General features: G+C 38.2%; 1 protein-coding gene across 2 annotated transcripts in view; it reads right to left on the reverse strand.

The window, feature by feature from the left end:
- The window catches only part of LOC6047478 (zwei Ig domain protein zig-8), a 560,935-nt gene that overhangs the window by 248,705 nt on the left and 287,005 nt on the right, over positions 1–25,225 (reverse strand). For both annotated transcript variants that reach the window (XM_038265147.1, XM_038265146.1), the window contains exon 3: positions 14,769–14,995. In XM_038265147.1, the coding sequence (XP_038121075.1) occupies positions 14,769–14,995 (227 nt within the window). The remainder of the gene's footprint in view (positions 1–14,768; positions 14,996–25,225) is intronic.

Raw genomic sequence — 25,225 nt, forward strand, 5'->3', positions numbered from 1 at the left:
GACCATGTCGGCCTCTCAAAGTCGTCGTCTTAAGTCTTCTGCTGTCGTCATCCTGGCGCACCAACGCAAAAAGTTCAATTGTACCAAGGCAAAAGTTTTTCAATTTTGAAAATTGTTTTCCAACATTACAACGTTGGACCAGAACTCTCGTGTCAGCGGTTGACGGCCAAGGGCGTTGGCTGGTTTTTGGCTTGTTTTCACGACATTGCGTGGGAGTTTTTTCTTCTTCTTGGTGGAGCAACAGCAGCACCAGAACTCGCTGGGAGGTTAGAATGTTAATAGAAATTTTGCTCACTGGCAAGCTAATCATCTCATTGTTGGCATTACTTGAGCGGTTTGCCGACGGGGTGGCTGGCAGTAAAGATTAGGAAGGTTTTTAGGAAAGTTCAAATCTGTTGAATCCTGAGGTTTGAGATTTTGAGATTTGTTCTTTTGAACTTTCAAGAAGCTTTGAACACAGCTCAAACAAAAAACAAAAAACAAAAAACAAAAAACAAAAAAACAAAAAACAAAAAACAAAAAACAAAAAACAAAAAACAAAAAACAAAAAACAAAAAACAAAAAACAAAAAACAAAAAACAAAAAACAAAAAACAAAAAACAAAAAACAAAAAACAAAAAAACAGCTTTTGCTTTTGCTTTTGCTTTTGCTTTTGCTTTTGCTTTTGCTTTTGCTTTTGCTTTTGCTTTTGCTTTTGCTTTTGCTTTTGCTTTTGCTTTTGCTTTTGCTTTTGCTTTTGCTTTTGCTTTTGCTTTTGCTTTTGCTTTGCTTTTGCTTTGCTTTGCTTTTGCTTTTGCTTTTGCTTTGCTTTTGCTTTTGCTTTTGCTTTTGCTTTTGCTTTTGCTTTTGCTTTTGCTTTTGCTTTTGCTTTTGCTTTTGCTTTGCTTTTGCTTTTGCTTTTGCTTTTGCTTTTGCTTTTGCTTTGCTTTTGCTTTTGCTTTTGCTTTTGCTTTTGCTTTTGCTTTTGCTTTTGCTTTGCTTTTGCTTTTGCTTTTGCTTTTGCTTTTTTTGCTTTTGCTTTGCTTTTGCTTTTGCTTTTGCTTTTGCTTTTGCTTTTGCTTTTGCTTTTGCTTTTGCTTTTGCTTTTGCTTTTGCTTTTGCTTTTGCTTTTGCTTTTGCTTTTGCTTTTGCTTTTGCTTTTGCTTTTGCTTTTGCTTTTGCTTTTTTGAGCTCTTCTTCATTCGATTATGGATGTACTTATTATTTTTTATAGCCCTCAACGGGTTTTTGGCCGTCTGCTCGCTATGAAAATTTAAATTTATGAAAAATAAACTACCCCTTTTTAAGATGAATGATCTTTTCCTGAATCTTTCGCTCTTAACATTCCTGACTTAGTTCAAGGTCGCAATATCCTGAACTGGACCATTAAACGGGCAGTACAGGAGTCCCTCTCCTCCCCCAATCAATTCGAGCTCGTACTCAATGTTGCTCGTTTGAATAACAGTGATCCCTCGATCTTTTTGGCAGAAATTTGAGATTTTATCAAACCTTATTTATGATTGATTTAGTAAAATGAGTAGGTTTTTTTTTATGTAATTTAATTATTTTTCAAATCCGAAAATTTTCAGCATTTAACTGTCCAATTCACCCCACATTACACCCATTTGAAACATGGTGCCGAGGTAGGGGAAAGAAAAATGGCACAGCAATTTATTCCGGCAGTTTGTGGAGGACCCCGGAGTCAGCCAGCCAGTCCCAAACAGCCATTTTTCTCTGATTTTCCAAATAGATGGATCACCACCACAAGTTGGTAGTTGCTGCAGCAAAAATGAGAGAGAAAAACGGGTTTCCTCGCAAATGTAAATCTTCTTTTATCGCTATCGCCATTTTACGGGGGTGCCACACGATTATGATGGATTAATGCTTTGGGTGGGGGGTTTGGGAAAAAATTGCGGCAAATTTCCGTTTCGTTCGCTGTTTGGTTGATGGGAAAACGTTTTCACATGTACGGTTGAATGTTGCTGGCACAATCTTTTTTTATGGATTGTTGCCCCCTGATCGGAACTCAAATTTATTCATCGGAATTTTATGGATTTCTTTGATGCTTGATGGGGTAGAACTATTTGTGAAAATAGATAAATTGCGCTTTATAGAATAATTGTACAATGGATTGTATTTCCTAGAGTCAAATTCCAAAGCTTCTCTTTCCAGATTCTCAATAGAAAACCTAAATTTACATTCCAGCAAAAAGTTCCTTTCTGCCGAATTGCACAGACAAACCTCAAGCCAACATGAGCTCTCGCAAACTCTGGCATAGTTTTATGCATTGCACATTTCAATCAAACCCCCGTCTCCTCTGACATTCAACCCCTCGCACACCCAAAGTGCAACCCAGGGGGGCTCCCAGGAAATTTGCAAGTACGTAAAACACATTTTCACAAACATATTGGTGGTGACTGGGCTTTTTCGGTTAACCGCAACAAACTGGACACTGCTGCTGCCCGCATAAAATGGCATGACCAAAACTGGTTCAGTGGAGGACAGTAGTTTGGTCTGGGCTCAACGGCAGGGCCGGAACAAACCCGAGGCCCGGGAAAGCATCGGTGTCCTGCCGAGCTCGGAGATGTCCTTCTGATGAGGCACGGAGGGAAAGATTCCAAAATTCCATTGTTTATTAGTTGATGAGTTGATTTGTTGATTAGTTGAATAGTTTATTAAAATTGTTGATTAGTCTTTTTAATGAGTTAGAAATCTGAGTCCATCAGTTAATTAAAATTCCAAAATTTCCCTCAGTGTCTCCCCTGCATCTTCCTGGAAAAAGTCAACTTTTCCTAGACCCGAGTTTCTGCACGCATGAAGGAGTGTCCATCGACTGTGTTTCATTTACTGGGCCGAGAGTGCACTCTTGCCTTGTTTGGCAAACAGGCAGTGTGGGACCCTGGCCAGTGGCCGAACTTTTGCCCAATTTTAGCTTGTTCTTCTACCGATCGTAGCGAGGGAAAGGAGAGAGAGAGCTTTGTCACCCACAATTACAGTTTGGATTGAGCCCATATTTGCGTTCAGAATGCATCCCAGGAATTGCCTCGGAACGGATATGACAGTGACCACTCAAGAAGGACGGGGGTTTGGGCTCATATTGTTCCCACTTTGGTGATCGTAACATGTTTCCAAGCGTACTTCTTCAACTATTGTAATTTTTCTAAACTTCTGCAAATCTGTTTCCGAAAATTTATCAAAAGTTCGACCATTACGAGCCACGTTGCTTAGTCCTGCCTGTGGGGGACAAACTTTTTCAACTGCCTCAACGGGATATCACATTGCAATTTTCCTGGGCTCGTTTTGCGGGAAATTTACGTGCGTTCGGACCTTTGATGGTACCGGAAAAGTTGAGCAAACTGGGCGCTGCAGATGGGCAGCACACACGATGAGTGGCACCTCACTAATGAGGCTGAAACTGTGTCAGCTTCGCTGACCGGATCACTTGCAGGAAAGTTTAAATTGAACATTGTGTGAGTTTGTTTTGAACTGATGATTCAGTTCAATACTGAGATGTGAGTGTGGTTGTTTGCCGAATCGAACAGAACAAATTGCTTTAGGAGTTTTCACCATACAATATTTGTTTGTTTTTAAATGTTTTGTTGCGTGAATAGTTTGTTTAAGACTTTGTAATTTCTCACATTTTGATAGCAAAAATAGCAATAGCATGATAGGAATATTTTTATAAATGTTATGTAGCTCACTTAATGTTTTCAGACTTACGTCTAGAAAATAAAAATCGTTAAATAATCAAAATTTATTTTTTTATTTTTGTTTGGAAATGTTCTTCTTTTGAAATTGTTAAATTTATGGACCCACTCTTGAAACAATTTGGTTGGAGCAATTCTTCCTGAAAACCAGAAAAGCGTTCTACTTGTATTTGATTTGTCTATAACTTTCTGGAGGCCTTCTCGTTGACCAAAACAGCCATTTTGCATAATTTATTCGTCCGTATAGGTCTGCATAAAATTTTGGCAGTCTACTTGAAAAAAAAAAAGATCTTTTAATAGATTTGGTGCCAGAACAAAATTTGTGGGAAATTTAGAAGTCAAAAAAGTTTTATCCAATTTTTTTTTACTTTTTTTGGAATACGTTAACTTTGAAAAAGTTGTAAAAAGACGATTTTTTCAGCACGTGTCGTACATTTATCCAACGAGGTTCACCAAGGTGGATAAATACGACGAGTGCTGACAAAATCAAGTTTTGCAACGAGTTACATTCATTATTTTTTGCAATTCCGAATAACACCCTTTGAGTGGAATTTTTAGTCAAATGTTCATGTATTTTATCAATTATTCGTTTAAATCAAAAAATGTTGAAAAGTATAACTATTCGAAACAAGTGCTGAAAAGGTTAACTTTTCAGCATCCATTTGAGTGCTAAAAAGTATTGCGCAATTCCCACTAACTTGAACTTCGCACTAAATTATTGCTACCGGTCGCACAATTGCGACTTGTGAAACTGCCTTGGGAAATTATAAATTTCCTTAAAAAATGTTCAAAGCGAGCCGATGTTGCTCGTTTAATTTTCAGCTGTCAATCGCAATTTTGAAGTGCGAATGTCCAGTTTGGTGGAAACCAGGGATGCCAGATGATTTTTTAAAATGTCAGTGAAAAAGTCTGTGTATGTCTGTGTCTTTGTCTAAAATTCAAATAAATCAATTTACAGTCATAGAAATCTATCAAAAATTGTGTTTTTAAGTATTTGAAGACTAACGAAATAAGTTTCGATTGATATTTTAACAAAATAACAATTTAATGAAGTTTTTAAAAAGCTGCACCCAAAATTCAGAATCGAGATAATCGTTCTCTCAAAATTTATTGAGGGCTCAGTGCCAAAATCGATAGAATAATGGTACCAACTCACACCATCATAACAAATGAGTTCATTCGTTAGTTGAATCAATAAATCTCCAACAAGTGTCATACATCGACTTCTGACTTCTCCATGGTCACCAAGCTATGGTGGCCGAGGCAGCTAAGTCATTGAATTGGTTTGTTAAAGGTCTCTGGTTCGATTCCCGTTGTCGACACTTTTGGTTTTTTGTTTGACGGATGAACTTTTTTTGCAAATGAACCTCGAGAGAATAGTTCTATCGCCCATCTTGAGCTGTGTTCTCTGCGTCCGTGAATGGTACCACTATTCTCTCGACTCGAGACCATCATTCTCTCGGACAAGCGCTGCCAGTTTTGGGTGTGTGTACCTCAAAAAATGTCTGACACGAGTTCAAATGTCTGTGAAACACAGACAAATCTGTGTATCTGGCATCCCTGGTGGAAACTGCGACTGGAAATGTAAATAAACAACTACTGGTTGCCTAGTTTTTTTTCCAATTCTTTTTGTCAAAAGTGCGAGAGAATAGTGCGGGCCAAATCCAAGTAACAGTGCAAGGATCAATATGACTTTTCATATTTTGAAAAGTGATACTATTCGATTCTGTTATTTTTGGTTCGGTGAACCTCGTTGGATAAATGTACGACTCGTGCTAGAAAAATTCCCGTTTTGCACCGTTTTGCATAAACTACTATTTCAGACCATTTCAAATGGAAGAGGTGGTTGGGAAATGTTGAAAATGGCTATTATGAAAAAAAAAATATTCGTTTTTTTGATTTTGTTTTAAATTTAGATTGGTTTCCACATGAACAAAGAAGGCATTTTGCACAATAAGTACGTCCATGCACGTCTTCATACAATTTTGGTAGCTGTCCATTACAGTGACAATAATAAATAGATATTAAGATATTACGAGCCCTTAGGTAAACAAAAGTCTGCCAATATTTAGTCAAATCGAATAAGTTTTCAGGGTCCCTATAGATCGTTGAAGTTTGAAAATTCACAAAAATGTATGAGGCAACATCGTCACATCGTTTTAGAATATGGCCGGCTGATTTATTGTGGATTTTTAAGTTAACAGTTTTTTCAATACTACATGTTTTAAGCCGACTTACTTCATCGTCGGGACCCCCAAATCTTAATCGGTTTGACTCAAAAATGATAAAGCTATTATTTTTGCCAAAATAAAGTTAGGGGGTACCATCAGTGGGGGTGACATTGGGTCTGGGGGTGAGATTGGGTTAAAGTATTTTTGTACGGATTTTACCATTTCTCAGGTACTTTCAAATGAAACTAAATTCTGTTAAAAGGGTTGTACCTTAAGATGACTTTGCTCAAAATATCTCGTTCCTAGAAAAAATCCTGTCATTTAAGCAGCTGTCTAAAATTGAGGTACGTTTTAGGCCAATATCAAAAAGTACTAAAATGTTTGAAAATCTCTACTCCAAACATTTTAGCATGTCAATATGAACAAGAAACTCTGTTGGATGACTTGTTTTTACCATATCGTTGTATTTGAGCATCATTTAAGTTTCCCTCTCCCCTCTAAGGGGTGAGATTGGGTCAATTTTCAATCGATTGTCATTTAAGGTAGAGTCCATCAAATTACACCATATTTTGGGAAAATGGTTATAAACTATCTAAGAACAATTCTATGATAAAAGATTTTCGATGTTATTTGAATTCTTTTTGTTATAAAGAAATTACGAGAGGTGTATCGTTTTTTGACCCATAGTCACCCCCACTGACGGTATCTTTTGAGACTATCCATAATTGTCATTTTTTCTTGTCACCCTTCTGTTCATTAAAAAAGGATAGTAAATAAAAAAAAATCTGTGCCTTTCTGATAAATTGTTGGCAACATTGACTGTGATAGTGAGGACATTTAACAAAAATTCACCCCTAAAAATTTACGCATTTTATACTGAACTGTTTTCCGCATTGTGAAAATTTCCACTATTTTTTTTTTGTAAGCTAAGCCGTTCGACCAATTCTCATCAGAGCAATTCTCTACGAAATCGGTCTTTTTTCTTCAATTTTAATTTTTGTACTTTTTAATCCGACTGAAACTTTTTTGGTGCCTTCGGTATGCCCAAATAAGCCATTTTGCATCATTTGTTTGTCCATATAATTTTCCATACAAATTTCGCAGCTGTCCATACAAAAATGATGTATGAAAATTAAAAAATCTGTATCTTTTGAAGGAATTTTTTGATCGAATATGGACTACACTGAAACAAAATGATACACGGTAAAAAAAATTGGTGATTTTTTAATTTAACTTTTTATCACTAAAACTTGATTTGCAAAAAAACACTATTTTTATTTTTTTTTTATTTTTTGATATGTTTTAGAGGACATCAAATGCCAACTTTTCATAAATTTCCAGGTTGTGCAAAAAATCATTGACCGAGTTATGATTTTTTTAATCAATACTGATTTTTCAAAAAATCGAAATATTGGTCGCAAATTTTTTTCAACTTCATTTTTCGATGTAAAATCAAATTTGCAATCAAAAAGTACTTTAGTAAAATTTTGAAAAAGTGCACCGTTTTCAAGTTAAATCCATATTTAGGTGACTTTTTTGAAAATAGTCACAGTTTTTCATTTTTTTAAATTAGTGCACATGTTTGCACACTTCAGGAAAAAATATTTTTGAAAAGCTGAAAATTCTCTACATTTTGCTTCTTTGGACTTTATTGATACGACCTTTAGTTGCTGAGATATTGCAATGCAAAGGTTTAAAAACAGGAAAATTGATGTTTTCTAAGTTTCACCCAAACAGCCCACCATTTTTTAATGTCGATATCTCAGCAACTAATGGTCCGATTTTCAATGTTAAAAGGGCGTAATATTGAATGTTTGGCCCTTTTGAAATGTTAGTCTTGATTTGAAAATTTTGAAAATAATGTACTTTTTGATTGCAAATTTGATTTTACATCGAAAAATGAAGTTGAAAAAAATTTGCGACCAATATTTCGATTTTTTGAAAAAATAGGTATTGATTAAAAAATTCATAACTCAGTCAATGATTTTTTGCACAACCTGGAAATTTCTGAAAAGTTGTCATTTTATGTCCTCTAAAAGATATCAAAAAATAGAAAAAAATAAAAATAGTGTTTTTTTTGCAAATCAAGTTTTAGTGATAAAAAGTTAAATAAAAAAATCACCAATTTTTTTTACAGTGTATCATTTTTTTCCAGTGTAGTCCGTATCCATACCTACAACTTTGCAGAAGACACCAAATCGATCAAAAAATTCCTTCAAAAGATACAGATTTTTTAATTTTCATACATCATTTTTTGTATGGACAGCTGCGAAATTTGTATGGAAAATTATATGGACAAACAAATGATGTAAAATGGCTTCTTTGGGCATACCGAAGGCACCAAAAAAGTTTCAGTTGGATTAAAAAATACAAAAAAAAACGAATTACCGAAATCCTAGAGAACTGCTCATCACTTTTACCGTTTTCTGCTATAAAATCAACATTTTGAGATGTATCAACAATGGAGAGTTGCTTGCTCACTTTTATTTGAACTATTCATTACTTTGGAAAAGTCAAAAACACTTTATGAAATGTGTAATTCATTATCAAAGTGCTGATAGGCCGATAATAGAAATTGGTTGAAAAGGGGCTTAATTCCCCTACTTCATATATTTGACTCAAACATGATAATAGAAACAAGTTCAAATCGTTTTATGCAATGCACCGTTTGAAACTTTAAACCAAATATTTTTTTTTACCTTCTACTGTTCAATTTTTTATATTTTTTTCTATTTTTTCCGTGTTTAGGAGGTCATTTTGAGATTTTTTTGTTTTATGATAAAGTTTACATCTTATGTTTTATATTTTTCATATTTTATTTTAAGTATTTTAACATTTATCTTGTTTATTTAATGATTGTTTCTGATAGTGTTTGGCATATTTTTTCACCTCCTTTCATTACATTTACCCTTTAAATTTTTTCTTATTTTGTAACAGCCACATTTTTAATTTTTTGCTTGTTTTTTTTTATTTTTTTTACCATAGAATAGCACCATTATCATTTGTATTGTAAAAACTGCGTAGAGGCAAAGTCTGGTTTACCACAAAAAAAATTAAACAAATTCTGGCAAAGTCACAAAAAGAAGTCAAACTTCCAACCCTAATTTTTTTTTATTTCAAGAGTTCAAAAATTGGTTGAAAAATCGATTTTTGACGAATTTTTAGATCAAAGCCCATCTAGAGGTGGGGTTGGGTTGTAGAGGGTTAATGAAAGTAAACAGCATTTTCTCACGAAAACAGCACGATATGACAAATATGTCCGAGCATGTCCAAAATTTGACGCGGGATCCTTTTTCAAAATAATTAGACCCTTTTTTGCTGGGCAATTAGGGTGACGTACGCCGTGTTAGGGTGAAACTAATTAAATATATAAGATCAAAAAAAAAATGCTTGATGTGTCGAAAATCATGTTTCGAGACCAAAGAGTGTTAAAACATTTATATCGGCTATCTCGCAAAATTTTACACAAAATATATAGAAAAAAAAAAACGGTTTCATTAAAAGGATATAAGGATACAGGACACTTTTTGAAAATATCATTAAAACTGTGACAACTTGAAAATTTCAGCGACGTTTACTTTTTCGGTACCACGATACGTTAAATTTTGTGCCTAATAAGTATAGGGGTAATTCTCCGCCAACTCACACAGCAGTTGCCCCGACCCCTCTTCGATTTGCGTGAAACTTTGTCCTAAGAGGTAACTTTTGTCCCTGATCATGAATCCGAGGTCCGTTTTTTGATTTCTCGTGACGAAGGGGCGGTACGACCCCTTTCATTTTTGAACATGCGAAAAAAGATGTGTTTTTCAATAATTTGCAGCCTGAAATGGTGATGAGATAGAAATTTGGTGTCAAAGGAACTTTTATGTAAAATTAGACGCCCGATTTGATGACGTACTCAGAATTCCGAAAAAACGTATTTTTCATCGAAAAAAACACTAAACAGGTTTTAAAAATTCTCTCATTTTCCGTTTCTTGACTGTAAAAATTTTTGGAACACGTCATTTTATGGGAAATTTAATGTACTTTTCGAATCTACATTGACCCAGAAGGGTCATTTTTTTTATTTAAAACAAAATTTTTGATTTTAAAATTTCGTGTTTTTTCTAACTTTGCAGGGTTATCTTTTAGAGTGTGACAATGTTCTACAAAGTTGTAGAGCAGATTTTTTACAAAAAATTTGATATAGACATAAGGGGTTTGCTTATGAACATCATCAGTTATCGCGATTTTACGAAAAAAAGTTTTAAAAAAGTTGGTCGTCTTCGATCATGGCCGTTCATGGTCACCCGCGACAGACACGGACGACGAAAATAAGGGAAACGCAAAAAGTAACTTTTTCAAAACTTTTTTTTCGTAAAATCGCGATAACTCGTTTATATATATATGCCCAAGCAGCACACTTTGTCAGATAAACGTATTTCCTAACTGGTTGTATAACCAATCCACCTCGTTGTCACAACTTGTTCTACAACTCCTGTGAACTGGAAAAAGCGCACATTTTTCTGTTGTATAACTCGCCAGAAAAAGATGCAAGTTATCAGAGTAAGTTGTTCAAATGTATTTGACAACACTGTGCCATCTAACAAGAGATTCAACGAAAAAAAGGGGCGTGGTTTACGGCTGTGCTGTCAAATCAAAGCGCACACTGGAAATGAAAGTTAGATTGAAAACAGCTATCTAACCGTCGACTAACTTACATGTAAACAAACTTTTCTTATTAGAATTTTAGTCAAAGACGAAGCTTATTAAAAAAGTACGCTTGTTTCTGCAAGATTCATTTAAAATAATTCGAAACTGAATTTAAAAAAAAGAAAAACAATCATGGCGCGCATGTGATTAGAGTGAAGTTCCCTGCATGGAGAACTTTTAGATTTTCCTTTTTGGATGAACTTCCTCTGTCCCAAGATTCGATCCGATGACTTCGACGATTTGTTGTTATCTCCACGGCAGGTCCAGGCGCGCTTCCACATCTCTCCACGGGGCTTCATAGTAAACAAGCTGGCCCAAGCGTCAATAAGAAGGCTGCTGTCTGTTTTGTTAGCTAAAGAACATAATTCCAACGAAGGCTGTCATTGGAATTGAAGTTATATAAGTTTGTTACAAATCAGTTTTTATAACTCCACTATATAACTTTGTTATAACAAACCGTTTTAACTGTCATTTCGATTACCGTATCACGGAGTAATATTGAATATCGGTATGATTTTGATTTGTTGTTTTCTCTATCATAAACTCTACAAGCTGATAATTTTTGTAGCTTTTACCAGCGATATGTTCACAAATGAATCGGTCAACAATCAAAACTATTGCAATCTTCAATACATAAACATTTTTGAAACTCTAAATTCCTCATGTACCCCCCTTATGTCTATATATCAAAATTTTTGAAATTGTCTGCTCTACAACTTTGTAGAACATTGTTACACTCTAAAAAATAACCCTGCAAAGTTAGAAAAAACACGAAATTTTAAAATGAAAAATGTTGTTCTAAATGAAAAAAATGACCCTTCTGGATCACTGTAGATTAGAAAATAACATTAAATTTCCCATAAAATGACGTGTACCAAAATTTTTTACTGTCGAGTAACGGAAAATGAGAAAATTTTTAAAACTTTTTTAGTGTTTTTTTCGATGAAAAATACGTTTTTTCGGAATTCTGAGTACGCCATCAAATCGGGCGTCTAATTTTACATAAACGTCCCTTTGACACCAAATTTCTATCTCATCACCATTTCAGGCTGAAAATTATTGAAAAACACCTCTTTTTTCGCATGTTCAAAAATGGAAGGGGTCGTACCGCCCCTCCGTCACGAGATATCAAAAAACGGACCTCGGATTCGTGATCAGGGACAAAAGTTACCCCTTAGGACAAAGTTTCACGCAAATCGAAGAGGGGTCGGGACAAGTTTTCCCGATTTCGTGTGAGTTGGTAGAGAATTACCCATAGTACAGTACTTGTTCGGTAATTGGGTGTTGTTTCACTGGGCTGTTTTTATAGCATGGTGCTCTAGCACAGTTAAAAAGCAGATAAACGTCAAAAAATAAGGACAACGCTAAATGATCGAGGGGTCAGTAAATGCACCCAATTATTTCATGAAAGAAAAAAAAAACTAGCTTTTCATGAATTTTCACGTCTATTCAAAGGAAATTTTAAGGGTGTTGGCTGGAAATATTGTTGAGTTACCTGCATTTTTTTTTTAATTTTTGCTGAGCAAATATAATGCATCGATGATCATCTCGTCACTTTTCGATCAACCTAGTTACCGAACAAGTACTGTACATCGCTCAATGGTGATGTTGATATTTCCAAAACAGCATTTTATGTTTTCATACGACCTAATGATCAATATTATGGTTGATTTTTTAAACTACAACACATTTTTCTATAAAAGCCCTGAACTATTCACATTTTAATTGCGTCCAAAAAGCACACATCGGTTGAAGTGACGTGGAGTTATGTTTTCAAAAATGCAGTTTTTGCTAAAATCTACGAAAGTTGATTTAGTTTTTTTGGGGTATATTTACACCTTTTTTTATTATTGCTTACAACTTTGCTAGAGACACCAATTTTGCAAGAAACTTATAGAATATTTTATATAATATGTGGGTCATTCCATCTGAAGCGGAACAGCATTTGAAAATTACCCTCTCCGATCCTGCTCAAAGTTGGCAGAGCTGTTGATACTATCAAAACATGCAAGAATCCCGAATTTCATCCAAATCGGACCACCCCCTCCATTTTTGTACCCTCCCAAAAAATCGACTTTTTGCCGATTTTTGAGCAAAACCCCTATCTTCAAATGGCGATAACTCAGGAACCACAAATCTTAGAAGGTCGGTCTTAGACTCAATTTTGAAGGAAATTGGACGTAGAATCCATTTCCGTGATCAAATTGTTGATTAATTTATTATTTCTACCTGTATTGCGCAATTGAAAACTTTAAACGGCCGTATCTCAAAACACCCCAACTTATTTTTTTAATTTGACCTCACCATCGTGTTCCCCGGCCAATTTTACATAAGAATCACTTATCGACAGAAATGAATATGTTTTGTTCCAGAGATATCGAATTTTAAAGTTTAGTGTTTTCGAGAGAAGCTGATGTAGGCTTCATTCGCCGCATCTGCTAGAAGCACACAGGCGGGCTGATCAATAACTGCTACCTGGTAATTTATTAAAATAATATTTCATCATAAATAATCTTAATCTAATTGGGCAAAAATTAACTGTATAACACTGTAGGAAACTGGAGTTTAATCCTGAATGTTTATCTGCTCAAAAAAAAAATAATTAAGTGAATTTCTGTGCTAACCCACAGGACAGAGCAATAACGACAAACAGCAAAGGGCAGAATTGGATTCCAACGAAGCGAGCAGGAAAATGCAATTAATCTTGTTAGTAACACTGAACAATTGAGTGAAAAATATGAATTAAAATGAATAAAATTTGTTGATACATTGTACTCTAGTGAAGGACGATCACAAGGAGTAGAAAAAGGATTTCTGGAAAGTATAAAATTGAAAAATGTAAGAAAATCACAAAGTTTGATCTGCTGCAAAGCGGCTGATTCCCCAAATTTAGTTGCGATGATTTTGACACCGTCCGAACAACAGCTTTTTTCCTTCTTTCATTCTTGGATTCTTGGAACACAATACGGCTGCTGTCCTCACGTATAAGGATTTTTTTAAATTAAATGTGCCTTGACCAAAATCATCTTTTAATCAAATGAAGCTGGCTCACAATATAAAAATTGATTTAATATGATCAATCATTTAAACCATAAATCAGATTTGCCAAATTATGGTAAAGTGTCAATAATGAACTATAATAATTACAATAATAAAGCAGGTTTTTGCTGGATGGCACTATTTTGCTACCGCCTATGATAAAGGCCCTAGTCATGGCCTAGGAGGTACTCTAAAACGGTTAGCAACACGTAAAAAAACGGTGCATTCAAAATAAGCTAATAAATATTCCTTTCACAAAAATAGATTGAGGGGAAACAGGGGAACAGCATCTAATTCCAGCGTTCCTCTAATGTTGCTATATCAGCGCTTTGGCATTCAATTAGCTGATTAAAAGCGTTTTCAACTGAAGTCGAGTGATAAAAAGCTTAATAAGAAGTGAACAAGCATATTTCTATCAAAAGTTTTGCAAAATTTGTTGTTTGAATAGTAAAAATGAGCAAATTAGACAAAACTAGGAGCGAGGACTGAACCTGCCAAACATACGAGAATTTCCCCCTATTAGCCATTTGAATAAATATTTGCGTAAAATTATAAAAATATAAATTAAATTAATCATCTCCCAGAACAACAGGTAACAGTTATTGATCAGCCCGCCTGTGTGCTTCTAGCAGATGCGGCGAATGAAGCTGATGTAGGTAATCTCGAAAACACTAAACTTTAAAATTCGATATCTCTGGAACAAAACATATTCATTTCTGTCGATAAGTGATTCTTATGTAAAATTGGCCGGGGAACACGATGGTGAGGTCAAATTAAAAAAATAAGTTGGGGTGTTTTGAGATACGGCCGTTTAAAGTTTTCAATTGCGCAATACAGGTAGAAATAATAAATTAATCAACAATTTGATCACGGAAATGGATTCTACGTCCAATTTCCTTCAAAATTGAGTCTAAGACCGACCTTCTAAGATTTGTGGTTCCTGAGTTATCGCTATTTGAAGATAGGGGTTTTGCTCAAAAATCGGCAAAAAGTCGATTTTTTGGGAGGGTACAAAAATGGAGGGGGTGGTCCGATTTGGATGAAATTCGGGATTCTTGCATGTTTTGATAGTATCAACAGCTCTGCCAACTTTGAGCAGGATCGGAGAGGGTAATTTTCAAATTTGCACTTTTTTGTGCACAGTTGAGATGGAATGACCCATGTATATTTTTTCACTCACCTCCCCATCATCGAGCAGCGCCGAGTCACTGCTGTCGAGGTGATTGTCCGTCCGGGGGCTGCCGATCCCGGCGCTGACCACCCCGATGCCACCGTTGCCGGCCACGGCCGATGCCGTCCGGCTGGTTGTTTCACTGCCACCACTCCCACTGCCACCGCCCGCCGCCAGCTGGCCCGTTTCCAGCCACAGCCGCTTCCAGTCCGAGTTGGCCAGTATTGATTTGTTATCTGCGGAACCAGAGTTGAGGAAAAACATAGATAAAACGTGTTAGATGACGGTGAAATGATTGGTGATTTGTGGGAGGAGGAGAATCTTGAGAATTTTCCGGGTGGGGAATAGAGATTAAGTCGTGTTCATACATTATAATTATATAGTTTTTTATTAAAAAAGTCTGTGATAGAGATGTGACAATAGTTTGGTGCAAAACAAACAAAAATTTTGAGTCACTAACTGCCTTGTCACATCTCCATCACAATCCCATTTGTCAGGTCAAGCCTCGGTCAAAAATCGCTCCACTGACCCATTTCCACCGTGGAAAATCGCCATGTTAATGTTGTTGTTTTTGTGCTCAAATCCGTATGCGTGAATGTGTGTGTGGGTGGGTGGTCCAGAAGGGCGGATTATGTGGGATTACTGGGGGCACGAATTGAGTGATTACTGCGGAAGGATCTTCCGGACGAGTGAGCTGAATCGTCTTCTTCTACTTCTCTTGGTCGTCAATGTCGGTTGCGTCAGTTTGGTTCAACCTCCACGAGGGGAGGATTTGGTGCAGGCTTAAGTATAATTGTGCTCATTGGAGAAAGAAATTGCAGGTTTATCGATCATCGGCGCGATGTGATGACCGGTGATGAGCGGGAGGAAGAATAGACTTTGTTGGTTTTGGGTTGACGGAAGAGGCCTGGACAAGATTTTTTATTTATTTTTTTAACTAGGTGTTTAATTAACTGTTAAATTTTCAATTGATCGGTTTCTTTATTGCATTGAAACTTTTAGCTAGTCTTTTCAACATTCCCGAACAATTTTCAAACGATTGAACTTCCTCCAATAAACACTTCCCAGTTCACGCGAACCTACTGCTGGAGGCATTCAAAGGCAAAGTAAACAGTTCTCTCCTGTAGCTTTCTGTTCGTTCGGACGACTCTATCCCATTGTTTCGCCAAAATTGTGAGCGGATATTTGTTTTCGATTTATTTGCTTGTGTTATTTTATTTCGTTGAAATGGGTGAGCTTGGAAGAGGCCAAAAGTTTGCTTGTTTTCTTTATGTTTCGTTAAACAAAAACTTTTTTTTTTGCTCGAGGCAATCTGCGATAGTGATCTTCGACTTTTGTAAAATTACTGCCCAGGGCTGATGAAACTGACCAAACACCTCGTGCTGGCATGTTTGGCAAAGGGAGAAACATTCAGATACCATAAAGAATGAGAACAAAGTTATCAGGAAATGAAGTCTAATACATACATATTGTTCGACAAACTTAACGAAGATTTCTTGCTGTAAGAATTGAAATCAAAACCGAAGCCGTACAAATTCCACCAACTTTTTATTTCCACCCATCCCGGAAGCTCTCAGTTGCAAGCCCGACTTCCGCTGAAATTCCTCATCTGGCTTAAACACGGAATGACTTGAAAGAATGATGATGGTCGAATCGTGCCTTTTCCGGGATTTTTCTCATATCCTGTCTTTGAGGAAGGCCTTTTTTTCCTTTTCTCCAGGAGTAAAAAAACACGAAGAAAGACACCACATTTGCTGCGGCTAAATGATTGAATCTGGCCCTGGTGCGCGTTTTGTTTGTTTAGGATCGCCGTTATTGCTCCTTGGGCTTTTTTTCGCTTTTCTCCGCTATCTCGTTTGCCCGGGAATGCTTTTTCTTGGAATGTTTGTTATTCTGGGGACCGGTGGGGTGATATCGGACACTCTGGATTTTTTGTAAATGCTTATTATTTTGTTTTAATATTTTTCTCCAGATCCTTGCTAAAGGAAATTAATAAACAAGTTTTTGGACCACATTTTCCCGATAATAAATGCATTAAATTTATTTGATCAAGTCAGTTAAACCAAATAAAATTTTCTGGTTTCATACTTAATTTTTCAAGGAAATAGTATAGTTATAAACTATTTTTAATTAAAAAAAGGGAAAACTGATCGATTTACCCAACATTTTTTCCAACTATTGAATATTTTGATTTTTCTTACTATTTAATTAGCATTTGACAATTTCAGCCCAACATGAAATTTCAAAAAATATAGTTCCGAAATCCTTATGTTCTTACTTACTTTACTTTACTTTTACTGCTCAGACAACCCCCGGGTCATGAGCTGTCTCCAGATGCGCTGCCACTGAACTCGGTCTTGGGCTGCTACTCTCCAATTCCGACTCGGAACTCCCACACTTCGAAGATCTTCCTCCACTTGGTCTAACCACCTTGCACGTTGCGCCCCCCTCCGCCGCGTTCCAGACGGCTCCGAATTGAACACCAACTTCACCGGATTGATAGTCTGGTTCGGTTGGCGCGCATCCAGCGCGTCCGGCATTCTCGCGACGTGTCCGGCCCACCTGATCCGGCCAGCCTTGGCGACTTTCCGAATGCTTGGCTTGCCGTAGAGTTGCGCCAGCTCGTGGTTCATCCTTCTCCGCCACACAGTGTTCTCACGCACGCCGCCAAAGATCGTCCTAAGCACTCGCCGTTCGAAAACTTCAAGTGCTTGCAGGTCCTCCTCGAGCATCGTCCACGTCTCGTGCCCGTAGAGAACGACCGGTCTTATCAGCGTTTCGTACATGGTGCACTTTGTACGCCGGGAAAGATGACCAGACCGTAGGGTCTTGTGCAGTCCATAGTAGGCACGACTACCGGTGATGATGCGCCTCCGAATTTCTCTGCTGCAGTTGTTGTCAGACGTTACCAACGAACCGAGGTACACAAACTCCTCCACGACCTCGAACTCGTCGCCGTCGATCGTCACGCTCGGTCCTATGCGAGCCCTAAGGGACTCGGTTCCTCCTGCCAGCAGATATTTCGTCTTCGCCACATTCACCTTCAATCCAACCTTTTCTGCTTCCCGCTTCAATTCGGTGTACCGCCTGGCCACCTCCTCGAACGTCCTGCCGACAATGTCCATGTCGTCGGCATAGCAGATGAATTGGCTGGATCGGTTGATAATCGTGCCCCGCATGTTGAAGCCCGCCCGCCTCATTACACCTTCAAGCCCAATGTTGAAACAGAGGCCGGAGATACCGTCACCTTGTCGCAGTCCCTTGCGCGATTCGATCGGGTCGGACATCGCCCCGAAATCTTCACGCTGCACCGTGCCCCGTCCATCGTCGATTTCACCAGTCTGATCAGCTTCCCGGGAAAGCCGTTCTCGTACATGATCTTCCATAGCTCTTCGCGATCGACCGAGTCGTACGCGGCTTTGAAATCGATGAACAGGTGGTGCGTCGGGATCTGGTACTCGCGACATTTTTGGAGGATTTGGCGTAGCAAAAGATTTGGTCCGTCGTCGATTTCCCTCCACAAAACCGGCTTGGTACGGCCCAACGAAATCCTTTGCTCGCTCCGACAGACGACAGAAGATGATCTGAGACAGCACTTTGTAGGCCGCGTTGAGAATAGTGATGGCTCGATAGTTCTCACATTCCAACTTGTCCCCCTTCTTGTAGATCGGGCATATTACTCCCTCTTTCCACTCCTCCGGTAGCTGTTCTGTGTCCCAGACCTTGACAATCAGCCGGTGTAGACAGGCCGCCAGCTTGTCCGGGCCCATCTTGATGAGTTCAGCACCGATACCATCCTTACCCGCTGCTTTGTTGTTCTTCAGCTTCTTGATGGCATCCTTAACCTCCCTCATCGTGGGTGCTGGCTCGTCCTCGCCGTCCACCATACCGCTGACGTCGTTTCCCCCGTCGTCCTGGTACTCCGCCTCTGGGCCGTTCAGGTGCTCGTCGAAATGCTGCTTCCACCTTTCGATCACCTCACGCTCGTCCGTCAAGATTCCTCCGTCTTTATCCCGGCACATTTCGGCTCGCGGCATGAAGCCAGTCCGGGATTGACTGAGTTTCTTGTAGAACTTACGCGTTTCGTTGGAGCGATACAGCTGCTCCATATCCTGGAACTCCAACTCTTCCAGGCGGCGCTTCTTATCCCGGAAGAGATGGGTTTGCTGTCTTCGCAACTGTTTGTACGACTCCTTGTTCCCACGGGTGTTGCGCAGCAGCCACTTGTCCCGCGCTGCTTTCTTCTCGTCCCAAATCGCCTGACATTCCTCGTCGAACCAGCCGTTCCGTCGAACTCGGTCCACGTACCCGATGGCGCTCGATGCCGCTGCGTTGATGGCTGCTTCCATGTGGCTCCAGCAGGCCTCCAGAGGGGCTTCGGCGAGCTCACCCTCGTCAGGCAACGCAGCTTCGAGTTCCCGCGCGTACTGGGTAGCGACCTCAGGATCCTTGAGTCGCTCCAGGTTATACCGCTGCGGGCGACGGTACCGGATCTTGTTGACCTCGGACAGGCGTTGGCGCAGCTTTGCCACCACCAGGTAGTGGTCCGAGTCGATGTCCGCGCCACGGTAGGTTCTGACGTCGATTATGTCCGAGAAGTGCCGACCATCGATGAGAACATGGTCGATTTGCGTCTCCGTGTCGTTTGGTGATCTCCAGGTGTACTTGTATAGGAGGTGTGCTGGAAGAAGGTACTACGTATGGCCATGTTTCGGGAGGTAGCGAAATCGATGAGTCGTAGGCCGTTCTCGTTCGTCTGCTGGTGAGCGCTGAACCTCCCAATAACCGGTCTAAACTCCTCCTCCTGGCCAACTTGAGCGTTCAAGTCGCCGATGACAATCTTGACGTCGTGTTTTGGACACTTCCTGTACTCGCGGTCAAGAAGCTCGTAGAAAGCGTCCTTGTCATCGGCGTCGCTTCCCATGTGCGGGCTGTGCACGTTGATGATGCTCAGATTGAAGAATCGGCCCTTGATTCTCAACCGGCACATTCTGTCGTTGACTGGCCACCACCCAATCACGCGCTTCGCCATTTCACCCAGCACGATAAAAGCTGTCCCCAGCTCGTGTGTATCGCCGCCGCTCAATACATAGTATACCCACCGAGTTCTCGGTGGTCCTTCCCGTCCAGCACACCTCCTGCAGCGCCACGACTTCGAGACCGCGGACCCGCAATTCGTTGTGAAGAATGCGGTCGCTCCCATCGAAGTTGAGAGACCTGCAGTTCCACGTCCCGAGTTTCCAATCCCTGGATCCCCGAAAATCGGGTCGGCGATTGGATCGGCTCGCATCTGGAGCTCTCTGCACTTGATTTTTACGGCGGGTGCGTGTAGCCATCACCAACCCCTGTCTCGCCGGAGGACCGTCGTACCAGGACTGTTTAGAGTCCCACCCTGGCACTGGGACTTTTAATCAGCCGCCCCTAACCTGGGAACAGACGCTGTTTCGAGCCGCCCTAACCTGGGAAACAGACGCTCGAGGGGGTCCAAACTCTATCTGCTGTAAGCCGCCCCTAACATGGAGAACAGACGCTTACCTCGACGATGGAGCAGGACACCAGTTACCTTGAGCCGCCCCTAACCTGGGGAACAGACGCTCGAAGGGGGGTGGATCCAACACCCGCTGTTGTCAGCCGCCCCTGACCTGGGATACAGACGCTTACAACGCACAAGTACTCGAACGCCACCCGATTTGAGCCGCCCTTACCTGGGGAACAGACGCTCTTGCGGGAGGAGGGGGCTTTGTGTGTGGTGGGGCAGTAAAACACTTCACTTTGCTCTAATTAATTTTCTTTAAAAATTCTTAAAACTTTTCACTGCTTTTAAAAACTTTTTTCCCACACTCCGTGCTTTCCGTGTCGCAAAGTTGTATTTGCTTCTTCCACACTACACTATCAGCCGTACACAAAGGACAGCGTGGTCGAGGGACGACGACGACGACGACTGTTCAAAGGGGCCCGGCTAGGTGTATTGTTTTTTTTCCCTGCTGCTGCTGCTTTGACCCGTGGCCGAACGAAATTTCGCGCACTAAATTCACCGAAATTAACGACCGGCGGGTTCGGATTTCACCGGTAGCGGATTCACTGCGCGTTCCTGCGACGAATCCGGTCACTTTACGCCGCGAATCACCACTTTACCGCGAGTTTTGGGCGAATACCGGCGGAACGGTCCGGAGAACGACTTTACTCCCGTATACACGCACACAAGTCCTTATGTTCTATTTTGTTTAAAAAATAAAAAGAAATTTTCGTTTTTTTACTTAAGTTTTTAATGTAAAATTTAATTTGCAATCGAGAAGTACTTTACATTCATAAAAAAACCACCCTTTTTACCATAATTTTAATTTAATATGAAAAAGTTTTTTTAACATAACTTTTTAAATACATGATAAAACTGCATGAATTTAAATAGCAACTTAGGGGACGTTAAGACGGATCGATTAAAACCATTCCGGCCAAAATCGGTTGAGCCTGTGACAAGATATTCCAGTGACATTGATTTGGTACACATGTCTACATACAGCCAAACACACAGACATTTGCTCAGCTGGTGATTCTGAGTCTATATGTAAAAATGAAGGTAGGTCTAGGAGGTCTAATTAAAAAGTTCATTTTCCGAGTGATTTTATAGCCTTTCCTCAGCGATTTCTTTTAATTTTTTCATAAACACAAACTTTGCACAACCTTTGCATTTGATTTTTGAAAGTAACTTAATGTTTCCAATTTTAAAATTTCAACAAATTATTCTTCCGCATCCATCTCTTCTAATAAAACCATTTCATTCTTTTATGTTTACTTTTTACATTTTTTTATTTTGGAAATTAATCTGTTTTTTTTTCATTATAAAAATGTTTGAAAATGTTATTTGTTTTTAAATTTAAGAAAACATTTTAAATTATTGTCATTTTATTAAATTACTAAATCAAGGATTCAAAAACACGAACTAGAACGAAATTAAAATGAAACATAATTTTATCATTAAATATACAACATTTTTTTATTCAGCTGGAAAAAAGCTTGAAAAAAGTGCTTCAAAATCCATATTTATTAGTTTTTAAGACCAATATTTCTATAAAACTTTTTGTCAATCGACTACAACACAAAATCATCAATTCCAAACAAGAGGTTTTATTCTTTAGACCATTTAGGATCACTCTGCTACATTTATGACCCATTTTTGTTAACCGTGTATTTGAAAATTTGAGTAATTTCAAACCCATTTTCTGATCCTGTTCAAATTTGGTCCGAATCCTCAGTATTTATCTGATTTTTAGAGTTGTTGGGCATTTTTATGATATTTACGGCATTTTAGGCATCGGTGTGTAAAAAATATGTTTTTGCAATAAAGCTAGTTTTTAATTATTTTTCGTTCATTTAACTTTTTAAACTTTTTGAGTTTTATAAGCCCTTTTAAAAAATGAGACAATCTCTAATTTATATTTTTCAAATCCTTATAAATAATGTAGTAACTAAAATTAAATTGCGATTTCACATTTTTCAAAAAAAAAATTATAAACTTTAAAAATTATAAACTTTCATAATTTCTCTTCATAGATGCAAACTTGCTCTTAATATTTCTAGAGAATATTAGGAATCCTGGGTAGGCAGGATTCCATAATAATTAAAAAAAAGCCCGCGGGCCGAATGGAAGGCTTTGGTGGGTCACAATTTGGTAACCACTGGGATATTTGATGTATTTTTAGTCTCATCCAAATATTTTCACATATTCTAATGCCAAAATCTCGTTAGTAATGGTCCATTTGTCAATATTGAAAAATGAATTACTTGTGAAATTTTATGATCCAGTTGAAAAAATATTTTGAGAGTTTTGAAATCAAGACTAACATTTCTAAAGGCAAAAAAAATGTGAATGAAATGTTAGTTTCGATTCCAAAAACAATCAAAATATTTTTTTTTCGAAAAAAACATTGAATTTCTATTTTTATGTGTAGTTAAAGTCACCTGAAAAAATCTGCATTTTTATAAATACTTTTACAATTTTTCTTAAAAATTATATTTGACTTTGTTTGCTTTTTTTTTTGTCAATTGTCTTCATTGCTTTTTGGTATCAATTTGTGTTTCCCATTTTATATAAATTCCCTAACTTCAATATGTAAAGAATCATTGTTGACATACAGCCCCATACATGTTACCAGTAAAAAACAAGTTCCAGCTAGTGACGAATCCAGGTCATTCCAACATCCTTGCCTCGGTTTCGCTCTTCTGTTATTTTTAGATCTAATTACACCGCCCGAAGACGTTCACAACTGAGGACGACTTTTTCTGACGCATCGCGTGGGTGTGTTTACATTGAAGCTAAATTTGAAACTTGTTTTCAAAGGATTCCTCAATATACACTATTTTCAGCTCGTTTGGAGTTTCAGAACATTGAAACTTCACTTCAAGTTGGTGATTGAATTTCATCCAGCGTATCCTGCTTGTGCGGCGCTAAAATCGATATCCATTACGGTGGGCACATCACGAGGCACCTCACTGCCCACGCCCAGAAACCCCTAAATGGGATATTGAATTGTGACAGCCTCCACACACGACAAGGTCAAGTGGGATGACATCGCTGCCATTAAAGATCAATCCATTTGAAGTGCAGAGCTGGGGTACTTGACGATGGAAATTGGATTCCAACTTGAAACAGAGAGTGATGGGGGCAGAATCCATCAAACAATTGTTGAAAATTCAAATCCAAAAGTTAAAGAAAGCAAGTTCATTCAACTTTCTGTCCCAAAATTCCAAATTAGAAAACCACAGCAAAACGTCACATAAATTAAGCGGTACCCAAAAATAACCCCACCCAAAACAGGCGAATGACCACTGCTGGTTTTGCTGTCCTAGATTTAGAAGGGCGACAGTAATAAAATCCGTGCCAGCATTTCAGTCAGCAAAAAAAAAATAAATAAAAATAAAATACGCTCCTATCAAAATCGATTCCGTTACGAGCTTTCCCGCTGGCTTTGAATGGGAACACCGAAAGCTCGTTCGCACGACTGATTGAGAATGATTGCGGCTGGCAGCACCACCCCGTCGGTCGACGACATTGCGTTTTGAAATTTATTTGCCCTGGCAGGAGCGAAAAATTCGATACACGGTGCGCGGAGGAAGGGAAATCCGTTTTAAAGTCAGGTCGGGATTTAGAATGACAGAGATTGCGTAGACTGCATTTTGTGTTTGAATTTAAAAAAAATCTTGTAAAAAAAAATGATGTGCCTAATAATATTTTATTTTAATTTTTTAAACCTTTTTATGATTATTTTTTACAATGTAACTAATATGTGAGTTGATCATTTTCCCTCGACGAGACTGCATCGCCCTGCACTTTCACCACAGGGTTCACTGAAGTCGAATGTCGTTCCCAATTTTGACCATGCAATTGAGTTTGACTTGTGTTTTTAGTAGTTCTAACAAGAAGTGAAAAGACACGTCCCTTTAATGTTTTGAAAAATGGTTTTGAATTTTGAGCAAGAGTAGGTAAATTTTAACATATATTGAATTTTAAATAAAAAAAAATCACTCTTTTTATTTGTTTGCTTATATTTTATTTTTACTAGGTGATCTGATCTGATTTTTCTTTAAATCACAACAAATACTGATCCGACCCTAAGTAAAACATTATCTAAATTTCAAGAAAATGTATTCAAAATTTTTAGCATTGTACTCATTATTGGCAAGAGGAGCAGTTCTCTTCGTTTTGAACCAGCGTGCAAAATCTGGCTCCAGAAATATTTTTTTTAATTAAAATGTTTATTTTTGAAAATCAGTTAGTTTCCGATTTACAGAATCACAAAAAATCGGATCGATGAAATTGAGTATACTAAGGCACCTAATTAGCCTATTTTTTATAAACGAACGATGTCTCGAAAGCTATCTTTTAAAACAATATCAACATTTTAAAGTCAAGCATAACTTCTGAGATTATCTGAAAAAAGAAAGTTTTCCTCTTTTTTTAGACCAAATTTTTTAAAAAAATTCAAAGTAAAGGTCAGCAATTTCACAAAAGTTCATTTTAAAGCATTGAAATCGAACCAAACGAAACGAAACTATTGGCACTACGCCCCCCGGGGCATGGCCTCCCTCTAACGTGGGATTTCTGCTCCAGCGCCTCTGACGAGACAGGAGAAACCGGGACCGACGTTTTACTTCACCATCCGATAGAAGCTCAGTGGATAAATCGAACCAATAGTTTTCGAAATTTTTCCAGTTGAAAAATACAGACAAAGTGACATTTAATGAAGTATTAAAAAAAGAAAATGTAAGCTAAAACGTGACTTCAACTCAAAAAGATGCACTTTAGAAAAAAAAATCAGTGAGGTACTTTTCGATTGCTTTAGTTTAAAAATATTTTTTTTTAAACATTTGTGTTCACATTTAAAAAATTATGAAAAAATTTCATTCACTATGGCTTAAAAGATGTTTTTGCAATTCCGTCGTGAAACTACTTACTTTTCCTGTCATTC

This window comes from Culex quinquefasciatus, chromosome 3 (assembly GCF_015732765.1).
Source record: "Culex quinquefasciatus strain JHB chromosome 3, VPISU_Cqui_1.0_pri_paternal, whole genome shotgun sequence".
Lineage (NCBI taxonomy): Eukaryota > Metazoa > Arthropoda > Insecta > Diptera > Culicidae > Culex > Culex quinquefasciatus.